Below are 21,384 nucleotides of genomic sequence, written 5' to 3'. Positions count from 1 at the left end.
CAAGTGAGGGGACTGAGGGGAAGAAAAGCGGGTCAGGGACTGATCCTCAATGAGCAGTAATCCTTATTGAGTAGAGTAGGAAGAAGGTATGCTGGCAAAGAAAACTTTAACAGGGCTGGAAAAAAACAAGAGTGACACCCAGCAGTCAGGACCAAAGAAGGACAGCGGCAGGCGTAGGCCAGGCAGGTCCAATAGAGTGGTAGAGGCAGAAACAAAATTTTAAAGGGAATCAAGAAGCTGGAGATTAAAAGGAAATTGGAAGTAGTAGAAATCAACAATTCATTTGTGAACTTTACACATGAACAACTTGAAGCTGGGGTAATAGTTAGTGTGCTATAACCTTGAAAAGATTTCCTGAGGATGGAGGTGGTTTGACACACTTAAAAGCTACCAGGAAGAGGGGCGCCTGGGTGGCTCAGTTGGTTAAGCGACTGCCTTCGGCTCAGGTCATGATCCTGAGTCCCTGGATCGAGTCCCGCATCGGGCTCCCTGCTCAGCAAGGAGCCTGCTTCTCCCTCTAACCCTCCCCCCTCTCATGTACTCTCTCTCTCTCATTCTCGCTCTCTCAAATAAATAAATAAATCTTTAAAAAAAAAAAAAAAGCTACCAGGAAGAAGCACAGAGGAAGAAGTTCATTCTAGAGATTAAGAGGTTATGACTATAGAGGGAAGGAGTATTCATAGAAAATAGAAAAGAAGGGATCTATGAGATAGGGATTAGAGTTCAGGCTTAAAAAGTGGAAGCTCTCAAGCAGTCTTAAGCAGACAGCTATCCATACTTATCCAGCAGCACGGACTTTTTCTTCTCCGGATACCCTGACCTATGGTCTGGGGGCTGCCAGGCAACACACTCCTCTCTCCTTAGCTCCGGCACGAAGTCAATCTTGCAGACTGAACTACTACTTCTATCTAAAAGCAGGGTCTTAAGGCACTCCCATTTATGAATTCCCTTGGCTAAAAACCCAGAAAAGTTTCTAGTAGCACCAATAGACACTGTTGTCCTGTATGACATCTGTGTACTATGTCAGACACTCTCCCTTTTCCATATATACAAATCCCCAAAGTAATGTTTTAATTGTTGTTTTCATTTAACTAACATTGTTATTTCTTCATGTGGCCAGTGCTCTACCCAGCACTGCCGGATTGTCTGATCGCACTGCTTACCCAGGAGATGCTGTTTTCAGTGTCCCTGAGTCAGATTTTACTATCTTTTTTTTTCTTTCTTTAAAGATTTTATTTATTTGACAGAGAGAGAGAGAGCATGAGCAAGCACAAGCAGGGGGAGTGGCAGACAGAGGGAGAGGGAGAAGCAGACTCTCCACTGAGCAGGGAGCCCCATATGGGGCTCGATCCCAGGACCCTGGGATCATGACCTGAGCTGAGGGCAGACACTTAACCAACTGAGCCACCCAGGCGCCCCCAGATTTTACTATCTTAATCTTCATGACATTTCACATACCCCCACTGCCTCCACCTTGTCAGTACCCGGGCAAACATCATTTTATAGTAAGTACAAACAAAAGGCCTGAGCCTCAATTCACAAGAGACTTTTTTCCTTCATGGACATGGTTGAACCTTTGCTAGATCTCAAAGTCAAATTCTGGTATTTTTCTGTTTCTGGGATATAACAGCCCTTCCAAAGGAACTGATCGTTCAAAATATATTTATTTTTAATTTTTAAAAAAATTTTAAAAAGATTTTATTTATTTATTTGGCAGAGACAGAGAGAGCACAAGCAGGAGGAGCAGCAGACAGAAGGAGAGGAAGAAGCAGGCTCCCCGCTGAGCAGGGAGCCTGATGCGGGGCTCGATTCCAGGACCCCGGGATCATGACCTGAGCCAAAGACACTTAACCTACTGAGCCACCCAGGTGCTCCTGACAGTTGGATTTTATTTTATTTTATTTTTTATAAAAGATTTTATTTATTTATTTGACACAGAGAGAGACAGTGAGAGCAGGAACACAAGCAGGGGGAGCAGAAGAGGGAGAAGCAGGCTTCCCGCCGAGCAGGGAGCCTGAATTGGGGCTCGATCCCAGGACCCTGGAATCATGACCTGAGCTGAAGGCAGATGCTTAACTGACCGAGCCACCCAGGCACCGCAGGAAGCAGTTTTCTTGGTTCTGTTTATATAAGCTATTCCTTTAGTCTTCGCACATTTATTTATAGTCTCTTATGTGTCAGGAACAGTATTAGGCCCTATATCTGCATTTATCCTGCCTTAAGAAGTTACTTTAAGAAGGTAAGGTGAACTAGAAACATGTAAACAAGTCAGTACAAGTGGTATTGTAGGTACTTTATCAAAATGGTATAAAGGTGCATAGGAGCGAGAGATCAATTCTGTAGTTTGGGGATTGACATACATAATCCTATAGTTTCCAGACCTTTAGGTTAAATTCATTAAACATTAAAATAAAATATAGCAGTGATATGTTGATTCTTATGAGGAAGCAACAGCTTACTTTGTAATATGTATTTTTAAATTTGGGGGCGCCTGGGTGGCTCAGTCAGTTAAGTGTCTGCCTTTGGCTCAGGTAATGATCTTGGGGTCCTGGGATCGAGTCCTGAGTCAGGCTCCCTGCTCAGTGGGGAGTCTGCTTCTCCCTCTCACTCTGCCTCTCCCCCAGCTTGTGCTCAGTGTCTCTCTCACTCTGGCTCACTCTCTCTCTCAAATAAATAAAGAAAATAAAAATAAAAAATAAGGGGCGGCTGGGTGGCTCAGTCAGTTATGCGTCTGCCTTTAATGCTGACTCATTAAATTGTGACCCCAATTTCAATCAAAACAGTTGTTGGCCAGAGTCTAGATTGTCAGGTTGTCAGATTCTAGACAAGCTGAACTGACAGCGGTCTAATTGGGAGCTCACAACAGCCCTGGAATCTTAGAGACCCAAGGTGTCTGTAAATCACAATGATTCTGACTTCCAGCCAAGCTATCAAAGCAGAACCAACCCATCCTTAATCCTGTACTCAGTTCACTATAGTTTCCTGTAACATTTCCAAGTTGTTACATGTTTTTCAGTAACACTTCCCACTAAGTTTCAGACTGCATTTATAAAAAGTCCAAATGTACACTAGTGAATTAGTCTCAAGTGTTATTAACAGCATTTGCCACTATAATTACTAAAACTGGGAGAGAATTCTAGTGACCAAGAAAAATGACCAGTCAATCCCAATTTTTTTAATAACCACATAGTATTAAAGCCAAAAAAAAGAAGCATATCTCCATATTTCCTATTATTTACAAGGATAAGTGTACTACAGGGATGAATGTAGTTCCCACTAGAAATTTACTGGGGCTAACAGCCAATATAAAATCTAACCTGTTTTTATTACCAACCCAAGCTGTCAAACAAGCTTGAGTCTGGGGCTTTGAACAGCTCAGGAAAATAGGACTGTTAACCAAAGAACCTGCAGGGCAGGGACTCCAATTAGTTTTGATCCTTTCCTCACTGGGCTTAAGTTTAACAAGTATAATGAAACTATTAATAAGTCTGTATGTCTCGGGCGCCTGGGTGGCTCAGTTGTTAAGCAACTGCCTTCGGCTCAGGTCATGGTCCCAGGGTCCTGGGATCGAGTCCCATATCGGGCTCTCTCCTCTGCGGGAAGCCTGCTTCTCCCTCTCCCACTCCCCCTTGCTTGTGTTCCCTCTCTCACCGTGTCTCTCTCTGTCAAATAAATAAATAAAATCTTTAAAAAAAAATAATAAGTCTGTATGTCTCTCTTATCAACCTCTTGCTGTATCACAGTTTACTTAGAGCCACAGCAACTAAAGAAAACTAACCTGGGAATCTGAATTTTCATCATATACATCACCAAAAAGGAAACCAGTACTTAAGAGAGAAACTGTGTGTGTGTGTGTGTGTGTGTGTACACAAATCCTTTGTGAACCTTTTATAAAGTAAATTAAAGATCAGGCTCTGGAAGAATTCAGTATTAGCTCTAATTGCATATCAAGGTCATCTACAAAAAAGAGAGAATGGTATGAGGGGAACCCACTGAAGAAAGCTAGGCAGTAGCTCTTAAACCAGCTTGCCTAATTTTTTCGGTAGCCACCAAGCAAGTTAGTTCCCCTCTCACTGCCTCAGTTTCTTTATGTAAAACAGACAGTGGGAACACATGAAAAGCAGAGTTCCTGGTCCTCTTTTCTTTGGGGTTCTGGCCCCTACCAATATAGTTCCTTTCCTCCCCATCACTCGTCTCTCCATAAACTCATACACTTAAAATAGTTTTTAAAAATGTCTTGAAGGGGCTCAGTCGTTAAGCCTTCGGCTCAGGTCGTGATCCTGGGGTCCTGGGATCGAGCCCCGCATCGGGCTCCCTGTTCAGCGGAAAGTCTGCTTCTCCCTCTCCCGTTCTCCCTGCTTGTGTTCCCTCTCTCGCTGTCCCTCTCTCTGTCAAATAAATAAATAAAATCTTAAAAATAAAATAAAAATGTCTTGAAATGTGAAAACAGGCTGACATCCATTTTCAGGTTGGACATGCAAATATAATCAACAAATCTGGGCACTCTTACTGATTCAGCAGTCAAGAAAGTGGGGAGTGGGAGTCTGCCCATCCTCAAGTATTACATACTCCCTCTCAGGACTTAAGACTGCCCTCACAAGACAAAGAGGAAAGACTATCACAAACATAAGTTCACAAACCAATTCAAGGACTGAGTTCAATCATCAAATTCCAAAACACAAGATAAATGTTTGAAGCCTGGGGAGGACAAGAATTATGTGCCCCATTTACAGTAAATGTTTGGTAAGTATTTGTTGAATTATGTATTTAAATACCAAGCCTTACTGGGTTCCTTTTATGCTTTCTGTCACAGGAGACTTACCCCAGAAGAGCACACGCTTTTGAAGCAAAGCATGGGAAGGAAACAGTAAACCCAGCAAATGAACAAACCCATCCTTTACTGTACAAGGGCAGCGTAGAATAGAACAAGGCAATTCATTCAAAGGCACAGTGTAGAGACAGGCAGCAAAACAGTATCTGCTCAATGTGATACAGCATACACTTAACCTTCTACGAAACGACCTGACCTTGCTACAGGGCAAAGCAAATATTAACGTTCCCTCTTCACATGCATGGCACTTCACAGATACAATGAATGCCTTTGCAAAGGATCCTTTCATTGAGGTTTACTCCATGGTTATTTAGGACAATACCAAATACTTTGCAAAACTTGTGATTGTGGACAACAGTAACACAATAACCGATCCAACAAGAGAAACAAAGTACATCTAAAATGTTATTTGCTTCTTAACCTAGTCCAATAATCATTTGCTAAATTACCAAAAAGGACAACGAAACAGAATTCAGTTCAAATGCCGCGTGTGGAAGGCATTAAAAGCGTTTCTTAGATTACATCTTCACAACTGAAATTTCAAGTATTGATAAAAAGGAAATGATTTCATAGATTCTTTTGTGCAGGGAATGCTTCTTTTAAAAGTTACATAATTTCAGGGATACCGCTAAATAAAAATAATGGATGTAAAACACTGCAACCGGATTTTTCAAGAAGTAGGATGTGGATTATAACTGGCAGTCCCCGACCAATTCCTAACCTCCAGCAATCTGCGTGCGGCTCGCATTTCTCAACCGCGCTGTTGATAACAGTGATTGCCGTTTTAATCACCTCCCAGCCTATCTCCCCGCACGCCCTCCCCCCTGCGCTGGGGCGCGCACAGGGCTCGAGAGCAAGCCCCGGGAACTCTCGCTGGCCGGCCTGTGTGAGCAAAGGGAAGGAAATGACACAGGCAGGAAAAAAAAGCAAATCAAGGAAAAGACACAACAGCAGCTGGGCCTGCACCAGCCTCCAGCCCGGGCCCCACACTGAGCTCCCGCTCCCCCGCCCTCGAGCTCGCGGTCCGGCTCGCTCGGGCCGGAGCGGGCTGCCCCGCCGAGCACGGGCCCTCGATCCCGCCGCCGCCGCCTCGGGATGAGCCCGCCGCGCGGCCCAGAAGAAGGCTGCCCAGTGGGCTCTGCCGGCCGGGACCGCCCCGGCGGGCCGGGGAAAACCGAACCCCCGCCCCGGCCGCCGAGCGCGAGCGGGGCGGGCGGGCGGGCGCCGTCGGTCCGCAGCCCGGGCCGGGCGGGCTGTCCATGCCTGTCAGGCGGCCGCCCAGGGTCCTCCTCCCCTCAGCCCGGGGCGGGGCGACGCGAAGCAGCGCGGGCACAGGCCGGGGCGGTGGCGACACTCACCCATGGTGGCGATGGCGGCGGCGGCGGCTCGGGCCCGAGTGTCACCTCCGCAGCCGGAGCTGCATGCCGGGGGCCCGGGCGGCGGGGACGGCAGCGGGCCTGGCTCCGCGCGGGGGGCGCGGGCTGCGCTCGGGGCCCCCGCCGCCTCCCCAGGCTCCGGCTCCGGCTCCGCCCGCGGCCGGGTGCTGTGGCATGGGCAGGGTGGCCCGCTACATCCCCGGCGCTCCTCGGCTCGGCCCAGCCCGGCCTCGGCGGCGCCGCTCGGCCCGCCCGCCCGCCAGTCTCTCAGTCCCTCAGCCGCTCCGTCCGGCCACCGTTCTCCACCTCAGGAACGCTCCGAAAAACAAACCGCTGGTCGCGCAGCTCGCCCCCTTGTCTGTCACTCACCGCAGCGCCCGCCAATCCCAGGCAGTCGCTGGACCTTCGTACCACCCCCACTCACTTCACCAGCCAATAACAGGGAGGAAGTCGCTGCCCCAGTCGCCCCCCAACCCCGCTCTCTCCCCAACACCCTAACTCTCAGTCGCCAGCTAATCATCAGCACCACACGATGAACCAATCCCGCCTACTCTCGTAGGATGCCAATGGACGAAGCCAAGGCCGTTTCCGAGGGCTGTCTAACTGCCTGCCAATCATCGAAACAGCACCCGGTTCACTCTCTGCTAGCCAATCACGCAGAGGGCTCTGAGCACCCGCCTCTGCGCATCCCTCGCCGTCTCGCCCTCCCTCTCTCCCCGGGAGGTGTTGGTTGCTCCAATCACAGCTCGCGCGTGAGGCTCCGCCCACATTCCCACCTCCCGTGGGTCACTGAAGGCTCGGCGGGCGCGCGGGCTGGCGCTGTTCCCCTCCGGCTACTTTGGGGCTGGAGTTTGGGAAAGCGGCTGGAGGGGCCGTCGGCCTCCCGCCCTCCCTGCTCTCGGCCGCCAGGGTGGCCCCTGAGTCCGGCGTCCTGCTCCTCCCTGTGCCCGCACCGGGCGCGCAATAAGCGGGGAGGGTTCAGGCTCTGAGCGCTTCCCGGCCTGTGGCCACCTCTGCCGCCGGATCCCCTGACAAGTCCTCCGGTCCGGACGCTGCGCTTGCCCGGAGGCAGGGGCGGCCTCACCACTGCCCGCCTTTTCCTGGGTCTCCTACCTCCGGGGTCACACCCTCCGAGGGGCTGGGGTAGTACTGGAATGTGGGTCCTCGGAAGTCTGGGAGTTCCGCTGCTGGCCAGGGCCAACACCAGTAAGTGACAAAGTCAGAGAGGTTCTTTCGGATAAAAGCTTTTTTTCTTTGGTTATGAAAGCAATACAAGCTCTTCGAAGTAAAACTGAAAAAAAAAAAAAAATTCCACCCCAAGGATAATTTTATCTCTTTCCTACCAAGATATACGTTTGACAAAAATAGCTTCGTATTGTTTTGTAGTATGCTTACATTTTATTATAAGTGTTTTCCCGTGCCACTGAAATATTGTTCCGAAACAATTGTACTGGCTGCATATTTCAAAATAGAGAATGACCATAATTTCTCCAACCCTCATTGTTCAACATTTTATACACCCAGGTCTTCAGATGCCAAGTCCATCACAATCAATATGGGCTCCCTTCCTCTAGTCCTTGTTCCGGTGTAATACAAATCAGACGCCGGAATAATCTTCCTCTGATGCCATTTCCAACCGTCAACTAAGAATCTTTGGTGGTGGCTTTGCCTTGGGTGCCAAATCTCTCAAGAATTATCTTGGACTCCTCTCTTTCTTTACACTCCTTCCTCCCCCCAATATTTAATCAGGCCCCTTGTCCTGGTTTTTTTTCCCCCCTCCCCAAAAGCTTTTAAATCTGTCATTCTCCCACTTGATTAGATCCCTACCCAGTTTATTGTAGTTCCTGACTATAATAATCTTTTTTCTGGGAAGGGGAGAAAGAAAAAAGGGAAAGAAAATTAATAATTATGTCATTTATTATATGCCAGGCACATCATCTTATTTAATCTTTCCAATAACTGAGGTAAGCAATACTATTGGCATTTAAATGATGAAATTGAAGCTCAGAGAAGTTAAGGAGCATGTCCAAGTGGTAGAGCCAGGATTCATACCAGGTCTATCTGCCACCCAAAGGTCATGTTCTTGTACCAGACCAGTGTTTCTCAACTTTTTCATTATCCGCCCCCCCAGGAGAAAATTTTGCATTACTTAATTAAATGTAAATTCTAATGAGAGAAATTAAATACTAAGGAATAAGATTTGGTCAAGTAGGGTTGAGCTTTGAAGGCCACATACCATTGTATTATCTAAGATTTTTTTTCACCCCTTAATCATTTTTCACTCCACTGGGGTATCACCTTGGTGAGAATGTGTGTAATAAGCCAGTGCTGGAGGTCCCAATCTACCAATCTGAAGCTCATATCTGACCCTTAATTGTATAGACCTGTGAGATAAATATAAAAGAAAAACAGAACTATGCAAGTGGAAATCTAGTACTCACTCCATTGCCTGTATTGGAAGGGTTATTCAGCAGCTTCTCTTAGAATGTCTGAAACACATCTCCAATTTCACAAGTTTCACACTGAACTCTTTATCCTTTCCCCCTCCCCCTAAAACAGCCTGCTCCTCTATTTTCCAATTATTAAAATACAAACCTAGAAGTCTTCCTTGGTTTTGCTCTTTGCCTAACACCCCTATATCTAATCCTTCAGCAGGTCCTCTCGCCTCTGGTTTCAAAATATATCTGAATCCAACCACTTCTCATCACTACCACCCTGGTCCAAGCTTCTACCCTCTCCTGGATGACTGCCCTAGCCTCCTAACCCGTTACCTTGTTTCCTCTGTGGTCACCTAAAAAATGATTCTCTACACAGCAGCCAAAGCAATCCTTGTAAAATGTAATTCAGATGCCACCGTCCTGCTGTTAAGCCTCCAATGGCTTCCCGTTGCACTTAGAATAAAACCCAAACTCTTTGTCATGGCCTTTAAGGCTCAAGAGGAGCTGGCCCTGCCATTCTCTCCTACCTCATCTCTACCTCTCTCCCATGATCACTCTTCCAGCCACACTGCCTTCTTACCACATTTTGGGCCTACCAAGCTCAGGACCTTTGCACTTTCCATTTGTTCTACCTGGAATGCTCTTCCCCAAAGTGTTCCCATGGCTAATTCCTGCATTTTATTCAGGTCTTTGCTCAAATGTCAACTCTTTTGAGTTTCTAAGCACCCCATCCAAAAGAGCCTCTCTCCTCTCCATCATACTTTATTCTGCCTTATTTTTCTTCATAGTGACTAAATTGTATTTTATTTGTCTTTCCTCTAACTACAATGAACATAAGCTGTGTAGCAGCAGGGATTTTGTCCTGTTTACTGCCTTATCCTATCACCAGCACTTAGAATAGTGCCTCACACATAGTAGAGAACCACAGTACAACCACATAAGTCTTTAGCTGAAAAGAGCCTTATGACTTTCCTTCCTTCTAGTAACTGCTTCCTTTCCATTTTCTGTCTCTTAACAGCCATCTCAAACATTCCCATGCTGAAGTTACCGTACTAGACTTTCTTCTGAGCTCCCAAGACATCATCCTCTAGCCTCCCATAGGCACCTCAAATTCTACAGGTCCAAACTGAATTCATCATTTTCCTCCATAGTTCCGTATTTCCTCTACCATCTTCAGTTTCACAAGTTGGCTCTGTGAACTCTCTACCTTGGAGAACTCTTCCTCTCCATTTCCCTCCTCCCACAGCTAACCTTACCAATCTGTCCATTCCTCTCCCACCCTCAGCTCCACCATTCTAGTTCAAACCCAGTATAACAGTGTCTGCTTACATCACAGGGTGATCTTTCTAAAACGGACACCTGATCCTGTCATGCTCTGCTTAAAAACTTTATAGTTTCCTATTGCCCTTAGGATAAGTCAAATATGTGGATGTAGTTAAGAAGGCCCTTCAGGACTCAGGCTATGCCTCTCTAGCCACAAGCTTTTCCATTTCCCACCTCTGCCAGCCCCATCCTTCAAATTCTATGTTCTGGCCACACAGAACCACTGGAGTTCATCTCGCCTCCACACCTCTGCATCTGCTATTTTGTTTTAAACACTCTTCTCCTCCACTCTTCCCCCCACCCCCATTCTTTCAGGAAAGAACTAAGCCTGAACATCACTCCCTCCATGAAACCCTTCCAGACGAATACTCACAATTCTGGGTACCAGAGCACCTAGTACTTTCTTTATCAAAGCACCTATCCCACTCTGTTGTAACTGCCTTTAAGGAAGTAAGCATAGAGACAGAAGCTGTCATTCAAATTGGTATGCCGAGCATCTTTCACAGTACATTTAAAAAACAAACATTTCATTTAAAAAACAAACATTTTCTTGAATAAGTGAACCTCAACTGGGGTTGTTAGTAGTTGAATGTAATCTCCACAAGTGTGCCCTTTTAGTTTATTTTTTTCTCTTTCTATATTGTTTCTCTCCTCACTCTTCATTTTCCCCATGTGAAGCCTCCCATCTGGGCCATGCCTTCTCAAGTCTGTTCCCCCAGTTTCACACTGTGTAGATGCCCCTGGTTAAGTACCTGAGTCATACCTGATCCCAAGGATCACAACCTGCCCCTAATGCTCAGGGCTTCAGGCAGCTTGAAGTACCAGCTGAACATTTTCCTTTTTCTCTTTCAAGAGCATAGGGATACTTGGACACAAGATAGGGAATAATAAACATGAATGAATTCTTTTCAGGGATAGCTCAATGAATTTGGTATTAAACAAGAAAACAAGGGGTGCTTGGGTGGCTCAGTTGGTTAAGGGTCAGACTCTTGATTTTGGCTCAGGTCATGATGTCAGGGTCAAGACTGAGCCCTGCGTCAGGCTCCAAGCTGGGTGTGAAGCCTGCTTAAGATTCTCTTTCTCTCTCCCTCTGCCCCCCACCCCTGCTTATGTGCATGCTCTCTGGAAAAAAAAAAAGAAAGAAAAAACCCAACAAAGCTACCACCTGATTTGGTGAAAATTCTTTTTTTTTAAAGATTTATTTTTATTTATTTATTTGAGAAGAAAGAGTGAGCATGAGTGTGGGCAGAGGGAGAAGCAGACTCCCCACTGAGCAGGGAGCCCAATGCAGGGCTCGATCCCAGAACCCCGAGATCATGATCTGAACTGAAGGCAGACACTTAACCAACTGAACCACCCAGGCGCCCCTAATGAAAGTCCTTTTAATTCAGAGGTAAAGAATATATTCAGATCACTAGTTCAACCAGTTATTTTATCTGCATTATTAAGGAATGATGTCTACCTCAGAGAAGATTTTTACAACTGTGATATTTTATATATTATTGACATTAACTAATAGGGAAAAATTGCTTTTCATTTAGAAATTCCATTTCTATAAATTTATCCTAAGGAACACTAGGCAAGTGAGCAAAGGTAAGTAATGTTCATTGCAGCATCCAGGATACATTGTGAAATGAAAAAAACAAAAACAACTTATAAAGCAGAAATGTAGAAGGTGATCACATTTCAGTTTTAAAAAATGTTCATTCATACTTAGTGGGGGTGGGTGAAAGGCCAACATTTATTGAGCACTTACTATTGCCAGGCACTGTTTTAAGTGCTTAACATATGTTAACTTACTTGTCAAAATAGCCCTATGATATCATACTATTGTACTCATTTTGTAGACGAGGAAATAGATGCAAAGAGGTTAAATTTTTGTCCAAGGTTGCTGGCAATTGGCAGAGTTTAAATCTGTTCCCCAGCAGATTGGTTCCAAGGAGTAAAATAATACAGAGTAGATTGTTAATGGTGGTTATATCTTAGGAGGAAGGGGGTAGGGAATCCCCCCATTTGAGGGTCACTTATTCATTCCAAAAACACAGACCTCTTTCACATGGACAAAAGAAAGACAAAAAGCGGAAAAGCAAAAACTACTATCCTGTTCAGCGTCTGGGGAGGGCATAAGGGGAGAAAGCAGTTCCGGTCAAGACTAGTATGGTATCTATCATAACACTCACTCTTGCCAGACCTACTGGCTCATTTATTTCCTCTTCAGAATGGCTCCAGAGGAGTCCCCAGGGATTCAAATAAAAGTCTACAAGTTGGGGTTTCTTCGAATGTGAAGTTTTATTCACTGTTGTGCTATAAGTTTCAGAGAGTAAAACAAAACAAAACAAAACAAAACAACAAAAGAGTAACTCAGGCCATGGCTGAATTTCCATTGTGGGCTGGAAGCAGAGCCTTCATGGTTCCTGTTCGATTTAGCTGGGGCCTCTGGCAAAGGGAAGGCGGCTACATACCACGTGAACGCTTCTTGTGAGAGTCAAGGCTATGGACGGAACCTGTCACAAATACTCCCATCCCATGGAAGGTCACTTGAAAGTGAGCTGAAGCCAGCTGCAAAGCACTGAACGATTTTGTCTGCTAAGACAATGACCAAAGATAAGGCCAAGCCAAGACCAGATCTCATTCTTTGGAGTTTAAGGTATGCCTGACTCCTGGCCTCTCACCTGCTGTCACCCTAGCTGGACAATAATGTGACTAGTTTTCTTTTTTTAAAAATGTTTCCCCTGATAAAATATATGATTATAGAAAATAAAACTCAGTGATAACATCACCACCGAGAGATAACCAGTTTTGAGATTCTGATACACTTCCTTCTACTCTTTTTCTTTTAGAGTTCATAAAGTATGACTATATTTTTAAAATTGGGACCATATTATACACATAGCTTTACATCTTTGTTTTCCACTTTACATTGTAAACATTTTCTGACATAAAATTTCTTCAAAAAATAATTTTTAGTGGCAGAATAATGCATATCCTCTCTACTTAACTATTCAGTTAAATAGTTACTTAACTATTTAACCTATGTAGCTAAGGGTCTCTAGCAGTCTTAGAGGCAGAACAGGTCCAAATAAGGCTTCATTTCTGCCTTTCCCATATTAGCCACAGGAAAGACTGCAGGGCACCACCAGGGGTCAGTGCAGAACCATTCAAAGCCTTGCTGTAAGAAAACTGGTTACACAAAAGTCCTGATTAGCAAATCCTATCTATTACATTAGAGGACTATTCACATGAATAGCCAAGTTCCCTACCAGAGCAGACTCTCCTGGTGCAGATTTCTCAGATCAGAAATTATCAGATTCTTCCAAATTATAATTATATTAAACATTTACAAAACAACTATTTTTATAAACCAAGGTCTATCAATGTAAGGTGTAGTATTAGACCTATTCTCACCTGCTTGGCTATGAGACCATTTGTGCATAAAATACTTGGCCTGATTATTTTATAGGTTTGCTGTGAAAATAAAATAAATAACACGTAAAAGTATCTTATAAATTACAAAGCAGCACTTAAACTTTGAAGTGCACTATTTGGATGAGTTATCTCCTTTAAAAACTAAGGAATGTGGGGCACCTGGGTGGCTCAGTTGGTTAAGCATCCAACTCTTGATTTCAGCTCAGGTCATGATCTCAGGGTCATAAGATCGAGCCCTGCGTTGGGCTCAGTGCTGAGTGTGGAGCCTGCTTGGGATTCTCTCTCTCTCCCTCTGCCCCTCCCCCTGCTCTCTCGCTTACAAATAAATCTTAAAAAAAAAAAAAAACAACTAAAGAATGCCAGGTGGTATCATGATTATGAAATTAGGTATAAGAGATATGCTTTGGCATTTTGTGGGTTATTTCATTGGTTTTTCTTTCCTTAGCCTTTGCTCTCCAACTGTTAAAGTCATCATGGAATTAGTAATCTGTTTTCCTAGAAGCTGAAGTTATTATTTATAGCCAGCCAATTTGGTTTTTGTTCTCCTCATTTACCTGAAGCTCCTTCAGGAAAATTACTCTGATCTCAGAACTGGCTTACACGACTTATGAGTAGGTGAGTAACAGGGATCAAAAAGCCATTTCTCACCCAGCCTTTGGAATATAGACATGCATACTTCTTTTTTTTTTTTTTTAAAGATTTTATTTATTTATTTGAGAGAGAATGAGAGAGAGCGAGAGAGAGAGCATGAGATGGGGGAGGGTCAGAGGGAGAAGCAGACTCCCCGCTGAGCGGGGAGCCCGATGCGGGACTTGATCTGGGGACTCCAGGATCATGACCTGAGCTGAAGGCAGTCGCTTAACCAACTGAGCCACCCAGGCGCCCGACATGCATACTTCTGAAGGAGATTATGTAGCTACCACCAGGCAAGGGAAAAAATCCAAACATATCCCCATCCCCTTCTTTCTGCCCTGATTGCAGTTTAGGGGATGCAAAGACATTGCTCATCATTTAAGATTCCAGTCTTGGTGCTACATTTTAAGACCTGGACATCATATGGCTATAGAAGGGAAAAATGGGACAAAGGGCCCCTTCTCCACCTGATGAGCAAGTCTTCTGGGTCCTGCCTAGTACAGAACGAATTAAGGGAGAATAAATGATCAAAAAGCCACTCCAGGCCTGACATGTGTGACAGGCCCCTGCACAGGTGACTGGCACTCCCGGTCTCTCTAAACCCAAAAGTGACACTTAGGAGCCAAAGGTACGAAGGGTCCTCTTTCCCAGCTGGCTAGGCTCTGACTCAGTCCTTCACCCTCCTTCTACTCTCATTTCCTCTCCAGTTCCGTGCCGCATCATTCGGCAGCAGGGATGAAAAGGAGCTAGGGCGGGCATTCTGGCGATCAAGTAGCTTTCAAAGCCAGCTTGGCGTAGCCTTTCCTGAGAGCAGTCCAATCTGCTGACAGGTCTGCTCTGACCAATCTCAGAACACATGGGGCCTGGGTGAGGCAGGGCCTGGGAGTCCCTTATCATTGGCACTTGATTTCCTACTGTGTTAGAGCCTTAAGCTGTCTGGCAGAAGGAGGGCACAGAGGCCCCAAGAAGAGAACAAGGATGCATGCACAGCAGTTCACACTGCCCTAGGGTAGTTCCAGCAGACAGCAGTCCTGTGTCTGACCTCTGAGGTCCTATGTCTTAGAGCAGGATCTAACACAGGGCACCAACTGAACAGCTTGTGCTCCTGGTTAAGTGCAGTTCCTGGTACACAGGTGTTTGACAAATACTATTTGCATGATTAATGACAGCTTTAGGCCACCAGACCAGCATTAGAGCACAGAGTGGTCCCTGTAGAGAGCTACATTTCTCTGGTCAAAAAAAAAAGGGCTGGGACTGGAGTAGTGAAACTAAACCTACAGACTTCAAAGGAAGTCAAGAGCATCCCAACAGCTGGATAAAAACCCAGGAAAACTCAAGAGCCATACAACAGGAGTATAGCAACTCAGATCAGTCACATTATTTAAGAGCAGTTTCTAGTACAAGGGCCCTCAGGGCACCTGCCATGCCCACAAGGGCCAACTTCCTAAGATCAGAGTCTGGTTAGCCGGCTGGCTCCACCCTGCAGCCAGGAGGGCTCTGAGACACCAGCAGAGCTGACAAAGAGGCCCCACGGAGTTGGTGATTCCCTTGGCCACAAAGCTGCAGGTCTTGGTTTTATGCCTCCTAACCTGCTAGGCCTCCAATCTGCTTCAGTCTCAGAGTCGCTGCAGAAGCCTGTGCTCCAGAATGAGCTGCCAGTTGCCTAAGAAGGCCCCCGGGGGCACACAGAGCCTGGTTACTCAATGTTGTCATAGACCTGGATCACGTCGTCATGGTTGCCAAGAGCCTGGATGAGAAGGGCGGCCTGCTCCAGGTCGGGGTCAGCCAGCTGCACCTTTGTGTTGGGGATGAATTCTAGTGAACAGGACACCGAACACAAGCCCAGGGAGTCCAGCTTCTTCCTCACTTGATGCAGTGAAGAGGCATCACAAATAAACTAGGGACAAAAGAAAGTCAAGAGGTGAGGCCAGGAGATAGCAGAATAAAGCCAGTCAGAACTCTGCAAAACCTGAATGGAACTACTGTATGAATCACTGTGTTTAAGTTCTTAATAGCAGAGATACAGTTTTCAGAGTTCTGAATCTTTCTAGTAGTCCTGAGTAAGCCCTATCTAGTATTTGCTTAATAAATGTTTATGCAATACGTGAACTCTTTATGTCACTTGTACCCCAGGGCATGAGAAAGAAGAAACAGAAAGAAGCACGCCTTAATGCATCTATTAGGACCCTCTCGAAAGTCCACCAAACGTCAAGCTTCGTACTCACTTTAAAAATGTTCTTTTCCTCTTCGTCTTCAGTTTCCTTGACATCTTCAGCTCCTGCTTCGATTGCCAGCTCCAGGGCATGCTCTAGGTTCACAGCTTTCTTCTCTCTGTCCTCCACTCCAACCACGATCACCCCCTTTTTGTCAAAAGAGTGGCGAGCTCCATCAGCCATCATTCCCCTCAAAGGAAAGGAAACACGCCAGACTGAACGCCTGTAGACACTCAGCTCCACATAGCACCGCATTCTAATCACTCTATTTCTCACCCAGCCTTTGGAATATAGACATGCATACTTCTGAAGGAGAATATGCAGCTACCACCAGGCAAGGGAAAAATCCAAACATGTCCCCATCCCCTTCTTTCTGCCCTGATTGCAGTTTAGGGGATGCAAAGACGTTGCTCATCATTTAAGATTCCAGTCTTGGTGCTACATTTTAAGACCTGGACATCATATGGCTATAGAAGGGGAAAATGGGACAAAGGGCCCCTTCTCCACCTGATGAGCAAGTCTTCTGGGTCCTGCCTAGTACAGAACGAATTAAGGGAGAATAAATGACCCCATTTGGATTCTGCTGAGGATGAAGTATGCTTACAACTTGAAACACCACCAGCAACAACTGTACTTTCCTTGCAAAGAATTGGAACCTCAAGGCTTCATACCCTTCCACTCTCCCCAGACCTACACCTACCCATTCTTGTTCAGGATATGTCTGATGTCTGAATAGCACTTGGAGCTACTGTTAGATAATGCCTCAATGAGCAGAGAAGAGCCACCAGGGCCTCGGCCCTCATACAGCAAATAAACATCCTTGGTTTTCTGCAATAAACAACATGAGCACATTTTCCTGTTTCCCAATTCCCTCTTGCACCCCAGCCCAGAACACAGATACTGACTCCATGGGATGGGCACTCCGGGGTACAGCTTAGGGTCTCAAATCTTTATTGTCGCCGCCCCCCCCCCCCCCCCCCACGTCTGAGAAGTGGCCCTTTGGGACCAACTTTTGAAGTAATTACAAGTACGACCCCTTACTGGGAAGGGAGTCTGTTTCTCTGGTCCCTGAACAATCAGTCATCTCCTAGTTTCATTTCCTCCCTGTCCCAGCTGAATCCCACATCTAACACATACACCACCCCCCACACTCCTACCAAGACTCATCCTCCTACACCCAACCCGCATGAAACCACCTGTGAAGTCTCCTACCCCTGGGGTGCTGAGTATCGCTTTAGGAAATAGCACACCTGGGCCCTATCATAAGAACCACTGAAAATAGCATGGCCACAAAATTCCAACAATTCATCAAAGGTCTAGTGACCAGTCTCATTGGACCTCCCATGCCGCCTCCACTCATCCCTTGCCCACACATCTGACCTTCACCACTCTCTCCCAGCACCGCTGCCTTACCAGGAACTCAAATGACAATTTCTTCCTTCTTCTTTCACAAAGGAAATAAAAGATCAGCAGGTGGGGAGAAATCCTCTACTTCCACTTTATCCGCACCAAAGCCCACATGAAGGCATGTGTATGTATAATGGTTAGAGAACAGGTTCTAGAGTCTGTCTGGTTTCAACTCTGTCATTTTCCATGGGACTTGGTCACCTAATCTTTCTGTGTCTCAGTTTCCACTTAAGGTTGCTTTGAGGATTCAGTGAGATAATGCATACAAAGTTCTTTCAAAGTGGTTGGCCTAGAGTAAGCACTCAATAATTATTAGCTATTAAGATGCTTATCACTTCCTCAAATCCTTCCTACTGTCCCAGAGGAAGAGGTATCCTCTCACCTGGGCTCAAAGACAATTCCCATTACTGGGCTCTAACCCTGCCCCTCCCACCATCACTAATGCCCCGTCTCCCTTTCTACTGGCTCTTCTCCTTTACGGCATAAATACCTGAAAAACACATCCTTCCTCAATCTAACATTCCCCACATTGTAGCCCCTTCTTTCTACCTCATCTCCTCACACTTTGGCTGAGTAGTCCTAGGCCGTCTGGTTCTGTACATTGTCTATTCATCCTATTCCTGATTGTATGCCCATAACCAATGTCCAAGGTCAGAGAGCCACCAGAAGGCTCTGTATTGAGGGTATCAACCACAATGCTACCCGTCTCTCTGATAATCTAAGGAGTGTTTGGTGGCCTTCCAGACATGGGCCCTGGAGGGGCTGTGATCAATAACAAGAAGTCAAACTGAGGACACACCCCCATTTTCAGCGATGCCTCAATCGTTGACTTGGGCATGTGCTTGCTGCGACACACCTCTAAGATGTTGGCCAGACTGCTGTTGTGCTCAGGGTTGGGGCCTCCTTCTGAGATAGAGAGAAAAGAGTGAGTGAACACATCTCATTACAGCCGGGGAGAAAGAAGGGATTTCTGCCATTCTACCCACCCCCACCCAGCCAAAAGAGCAGCAAGTCACCACTTGGCTCTCAGTTAATTTAGAATATTTATTCAGTGTTTAAATGGAATATGGAGAAGTATTTTGGAAAAGAAGTTTCTAATTCACTATTTTATTTTTTTTTAAGATTTTATTTATTTGACAGAGAGACACAGCGAGAGAGGGAACACAAGCAGGGGGAGTGGGAGAGGGAGAAGCAGGCTTCCCGTGGAGCAGGGAGCCCGATGCGGGGCTTGATCCCAGGGCCCCCGGATCATGACCTGAGCCGAAGGCAGACGCTTAATGACTGAGCCACCCAGGCGCCCCTCTAATTCACTCTTTAATGATGGATATCTTTCTGCTAGGTTTCAGCAAATACCACTTTGCATCAGATGAAGAGGTAAGGGATGAACATGGTACCAACATTTCCTGGACTTATTAATACCCCTTGCTGTGACTCTACTATTTTGTGTGTAATTATTGAAATGCTCGTATGACAGCAGGTAATAATGCTGTCTCTCAGGGTAGGGACTATACCTCATTATTCTGTGTTACCAGTGCATATAACAAACAATAGTGTTGATCTCACTCAATTATCAAGAATTTAGAAGGAAGCCAAGAGAAATATCAGGCATGAGTTCTAGGGGTAAAGTAGTATTTACTGAGTGCCTATTATGTGCCAGAAACGACCATACGGTGGGTACTATCCGAGTTTTACAGAAGGAAACTGAAACTCAGCAAGGTTAAGCCATTTGCTCAAGGTCATACAGTTAGTAAGTGACAGAAACCAAGTCTTCCTGACCCCAAAGTCCATGATTTTTACAGGACTTTTTTCTCCACTCCTACAGGTATCTGACACTAAATACAAAAACAAAAAAGTCCTCTTGCAGCGGCTACACAATTGAAAAAGACAAGGTTGCAAACTTACCTTCCAGTAAATGTGTCTTCTTAGGAAACCCTAATGAAGCAAACTGAGACTGGGCCAGTAATAGATTTACTCCATGCCCCTTCCACAGCCTATGTGCTACCAGAGGGGACTAGAGGGCTTGATTTGTCTCTTCAGGCAAGATACACATGTGACCTTACTCTTAGGGTCTGTTTCTATGAAGTACCCGGCTACACACTAGAATGAAGTCACTTTTACCATTATTTATCGTCCTAAGAGCAACTCCCTGCCACGCAGGCCGGTGCTCAGCATCTGGAAAGGTGAGTGGAGACATACAATGTAGGTAGGTGCCCTGAGCGTTTATGAAGTGGGAATTAGGGAAAGAAAAGGATATGAAGGACCAAGGGGGGGGGGGGGCTGGTTTAGCTGTGGGCGCAGAGAGGGCAGCAGCGGGTGACTTACCTTTAACTGCCAGGCGGATGCTCAAACAGAGCTTGGAGAAGATGCGACTCCTTTCGGCGTCCTTGGGACCCTTGATATGCCGGACTTTGGACCACTTGTTGTGCCCGGCGGGGACCGCCGCGGTGAGGTGCAGCGTCCTGCCCAGAGCGGGGGTACAGCCCGTGGGCTCAGGCTGGGAAGCCGCGCGGGGGGGCGGAAGAGCCGCCCGGACCCCGGGGCCTCGCGCCCCCGGCAAGCACCGGGCAGCGACCCTGCTCAGGCTGACGGCGGCCCAAGCTGCCATCGGCGCCGACCCTGGACCAAGGTCAGCAAGAACAGCCAACGAGCAGCGGCCAAGGTCAGCCCGTGGCGTCCGAGGCGGAAACGAGCAGGTCCTGAGCCTGCGGCCGCCTCTACCCGTCACCAGAGACCCAAGGGCTCAGGCCAGCCCCGGGCAGCCCGGACGCGACCGTCCCAATAGCAAACCCGCGGAAGCCGGGCGCGGGTGCCTTAGATAATGCAGCGCACTTCCTTTCCCCGGTCCGTTCCAGAAACGCGCCCCCACCGCCCGAAAAATCCGTTCCGCCGCACGGTACTTGCTCCTTTCTCGCACCTGTGCAGAGCCGGGGCCGAGGTGGGGGCGACTTTTATCAGAGTCCAACTCAAATTTTTAGCTTTAACTAATATTTCACTTAGGAATTTATTATTGTTGTTGTTTATTATCCAAGCTACTCTGTGATGGGCTCGGCACTCTCCTCCTTGAACTTTGCCATATTACAAACATCAGATTGCTCTTGTACTTTTCCAAGTTCCTGTATTCAGCACAAACCTGGGGCTTTGCTGATCCTTGTTCCACTTGACTTCGCCTCGCTAAATTTTGTTTTTCCTTCAAGATTCAGTTCGGACATCATTTTCCACCAAAGGAAAACATCCCCTAATTCTCCTGTTGGGCTCAGATGCCCTACTTTGTGCTCACATGATCCTTCATACTCGCCTGTACCTTAGCACTTACCCAAAAATGTTTGTCTCCGCCACAGTATTAAATTCTTTGAGAGCAGGACGGGACCCCTGTGTCCAGCATAGTTGTTTTTTTGTTTCTTAGTAACAGCTTTATTGAAATAATTCACATGTCATACAAGTCACCAATTTAAAGTGTATAATGGTTTTTAGTGTATGTATTCAGAGATTTGTGTTACCATCACCATAATCAATTTTACATTTTAGTCACCCCAAAAAGAAACCCTGTATCCATTAGCAGTCATTCTCCATTTTCCCCCAATTTACTCAGTCCTAAGATACTACCAATTTACTTCTTCCTCTATGGGTTTGCCTATTCTGGACATTTCACATGAATAGAATCATACAATATGTGGTCCTTTGTGACTGGCTTCTTTCACTTAGCATGATGTTTTCAGGGTTCATTGATATAGCATGTA

General features: G+C 46.2%; 2 protein-coding genes across 9 annotated transcripts in view; both read right to left on the bottom strand.

Moving 5' to 3' along the window:
* The window catches only part of MAP3K3 (mitogen-activated protein kinase kinase kinase 3), a 64,964-nt gene extending 58,345 nt beyond the window's left edge, over window positions 1-6,619 (bottom strand). For 2 of the 6 annotated variants that reach the window (XM_054510754.2, XM_054510757.2), the window contains exon 1: window positions 6,190-6,616. In XM_054510754.2, the coding sequence (XP_054366729.1) occupies window positions 6,190-6,193 (4 nt within the window). In that variant the 5' untranslated portion in view covers window positions 6,194-6,616. Of the gene's footprint in view, window positions 1-6,189 lie in introns of all 6 variants that reach the window. The other 4 variants (XM_054510755.2, XM_045888674.3, XM_054510756.2 and 1 more) reach the window with 4 other exon arrangements.
* Window positions 6,620-11,441: 4,822 nt separating this feature from the next.
* On the bottom strand, window positions 11,442-20,459 carry LOC123853888 (translational activator of cytochrome c oxidase 1). Of its 3 annotated transcripts, none has more exons than XM_045888686.3 (5): window positions 19,970-20,459; window positions 18,504-18,553; window positions 16,941-17,068; window positions 16,253-16,430; window positions 11,442-15,924 (listed from the first exon to the last, which is right to left on the bottom strand). In XM_045888686.3, the coding sequence occupies exons 1-5, from the start codon at window positions 20,250-20,252 to the stop codon at window positions 15,724-15,726; spliced, it is 840 nt and encodes a 279-aa protein (XP_045744642.1). In that variant the 5' UTR covers window positions 20,253-20,459; the 3' UTR covers window positions 11,442-15,723. The 3 variants fall into 3 exon arrangements, with proteins under 3 accessions (XP_045744642.1, XP_045744641.1, XP_064438904.1); XM_045888685.3 differs by having other exon boundaries at window positions 18,447-18,553; window positions 19,970-20,458; XM_064582834.1 differs by lacking the exon at window positions 16,941-17,068 and having other exon boundaries at window positions 16,253-16,387; window positions 18,447-18,553.
* Window positions 20,460-21,384: the final 925 nt, after the last annotated feature.

This window comes from Mirounga angustirostris, unplaced genomic scaffold (assembly GCF_029215605.1).
Source record: "Mirounga angustirostris isolate CCGP_5_RB_7025 unplaced genomic scaffold, mMirAng1.0.hap1 SCAF_17, whole genome shotgun sequence".
NCBI lineage: Eukaryota > Metazoa > Chordata > Mammalia > Carnivora > Phocidae > Mirounga > Mirounga angustirostris.
This window is presented reverse-complemented; position numbering and strand designations above follow the sequence as displayed.

Excerpts from the sequence above, each read along its gene's own strand:
- LOC123853888 (XM_045888685.3), bottom strand. The coding sequence starts at position 20,252 with ATGGCAGCTTGGGCCGCCGTCAGCCTGAGCAGGGTCGCTGCCCGGTGC. Across the intron at positions 18,554-19,969 it reads CATCCGCCTGGCAGTTAAAG|AAGGAGGCCCCAACCCTGAG; the intron begins GTAAGTCACCCG and ends TCTCTATCTCAG. Across the intron at positions 15,925-16,252 it reads AGGAAAAGAACATTTTTAAA|TTTATTTGTGATGCCTCTTC; the intron begins GTGAGTACGAAG and ends TTTTGTCCCTAG.